Source organism: Myotis lucifugus, unplaced genomic scaffold, assembly GCF_000147115.1.
Source record: "Myotis lucifugus unplaced genomic scaffold, Myoluc2.0 scaffold_473, whole genome shotgun sequence".
NCBI lineage: Eukaryota > Metazoa > Chordata > Mammalia > Chiroptera > Vespertilionidae > Myotis > Myotis lucifugus.
This window is the reverse complement of record NW_005871521.1, coordinates 279,060-281,383: the sequence shown is the minus strand read 5'-3', so window position 1 is coordinate 281,383 and position 2,324 is coordinate 279,060. Positions and strand designations below refer to the sequence as shown.

Below are 2,324 nucleotides of genomic sequence, written 5' to 3'. Positions count from 1 at the left end.
CTGAATGCATTTAGATTTTAGCATATTTGTCGTGAAATTGGGGTAACGATGCAAATCAGGAAGTCACTCTCACTGCCCGGGTTGTTATGTACGCCCTCACCCTCGGCTCACGCGGGCCCTGGTCCCGCACACGCCCCGTCGCCCACCTTGTCCCACTTGTTCCTCAGCTCGTCCATGGTGACGGTGCTGTAGGGGTTGCTGGAGCTGATCCGGATGTTGTAGCTCTGAATGACCTTCTCCACCTCGTTCTGGATGGCCATGATGGACTGCCGCTCGCCGTCCGCCTCGGGCAGCGTGGCCTTGAACTGCTCGTGGGCCGTGATCAGACTCTGACCAGAGACACAAGTGGGAAAACCGATCTTAGGTCATGCGAATGTCACAGTGTTCCGTGTTCCCGTCTACACACGCATGAATTTCTTTCCCTCCCTCCCTCCCTCCCTCCTTCCCTCCCTCCCTTCCTTTTTTTGTTTTGTTCATCCTCACATGAGGATATTTTTCATTGATTTTTAGAGAGAGTGGAAGGGAGGGAGAGAGACAGAGAGAAACATCGATATGAGAGAGACACATCAATTGGTTGCTTCCTGCACCCACCCCAACTGTGACCAGGGATCAAGCCGGCAACCAAGATACATGCCCTTGACTGGAATCAAACCCAGGTCCCTTCAGTCTGCGGGCTGGTGCTCTATCCACTGAGCCAAACCAGCCAGGGCCATGAATGCCTTTCTCCCTGCAGGGATCGCTGGAGGAAAACAAATCTGAATGCTTCAGAAAAGCTATTTTGTGCACAAAAATCAAGTTCTTTGAAATGGAAAAAAAAAAAGATATCATGGTGACTATTTAATCAATGGCTAGAAATCCAAAGTCTTCAAAAACAATGTTCCCTTTTTTAAGAAAACTCGTATTTGCTTCCATTATTCGCACCCCAGCTTCTGTGTCGGTGTCTCTCTCTCCACCGAGGGCAGAGCTTAACTTCGCTGCCCTTTCTGAGGACCGGTATGTGCCTTCGACGTCCCACGAAAGGAGCCAGCACTGCTGCCCTCACACCTGCAGACCCCCAGGAAGCACACCCCTCGCTCCCCAAGAAGAAAAGGCACAGACGCGAACTCTTGCCCTTCAGGCGCCATCAGACCTCCTCCATCCCACAGCAGCCTCCTGGGACAAAGCCACCTGCTGCCGCGCGAGGACGGACGGGTCCCTACCTGGATCTCCTCGATGCTGTGGACGATGAACATGTCCTGCAGGTCCTCCATGGCGCCCTCCATCCAGTTGTTGAACGGGGCAGCTCTCTTGGCAAACTCCAGGTGCAGCTGGTCGATGGTCTCCAGCAACTTCTCGGTTCTCTGGAGATTGGACAGAAAGAACCAGGCGCGATCACAGATTCGATAATAATAATAAAAAAAACTGTCTGAAAATGTGCATATGCATTCCAGAGCCACACACGATTCCCTGACATTCTGGGAATCACAGCATTCTCGTCATTAGCGCGTCGACACGCAAGATTAACCACGGTTCACATCATCAGGCTGAGCCCGGCAGCTCTCTGCAGTGTCTTCTCAAAGAAGGGTTTGATGACATCCAAAGCAGCCTGGTTTGGCCCTAGCTGGTTTGGTTCAGTAGATAGAACCTCGGCCTGTGGACTGAAGGGTCCCAGGTTTGATTCCCGATCAGAGCACATGCCCGGGTTGCAGGCTCAGTCCCCAGTAGGCAGCCATGCAGGAGGCAGCCAATCAGTGATTCTCTCTAATCATTGATGTTTTTCTCTCCCTCCCACCCCCATCTCCCTTGCTCTCTGAAATGAATAAAGATATATTTAAAAACAAAAACAACAACAACAAAAGAGCCTGGTTTGAAAGTACTTAAGAAATCCCCATCAACTGAAGGACTTGTATGTACGCATATGAGCATAACCAATGAACATAAGACACTGGGGGGTAGGGGAAGCCGGGGTATTGTCAAGGGTGGGGAAAAAAAAGGACACATATGTAATACCCTTTGTAATGCTTTAAGCAATAAAAAAAATTAAAAAAAAAAAAAAAGAAATCCCCGACATGTCACCTTTTAGAAAACTGAGATGCCCTGCTTGGTAAGTCAGAAGTGATCCCCTAACCACGTTACATAACTGAAAATTCAGGGCAGCGTCCCCATTTCAGTCCACAGTCACAGAGAGGATGCCTTTCCCGAAAGTCCCCACCTCATGGAGCAAGGAGGACTACAGGTTATTTTATAATTTTTTATATTTTAAATATATTTGTATTGATTTCAGAGAGGAAGAGAGAGAGAGAGAGAAACATCAATGATGAGAGAGAATCATGGATCGGCTGCCT

General features: G+C 49.2%; 1 protein-coding gene across 1 annotated transcript in view; it reads right to left on the bottom strand.

Annotated features, from left to right (window-relative positions):
* The window catches only part of LOC102433314 (alpha-actinin-2), a 43,351-nt gene that overhangs the window by 7,777 nt on the left and 33,250 nt on the right, over positions 1-2,324 (bottom strand). The window contains exons 9-10 of the mRNA XM_023744550.1: positions 1,200-1,340; positions 147-329 (exon numbers count right to left, since the gene is read on the bottom strand). Of these exons, the coding sequence (XP_023600318.1) occupies positions 147-329; positions 1,200-1,340 (324 nt within the window). The remainder of the gene's footprint in view (positions 1-146; positions 330-1,199; positions 1,341-2,324) is intronic.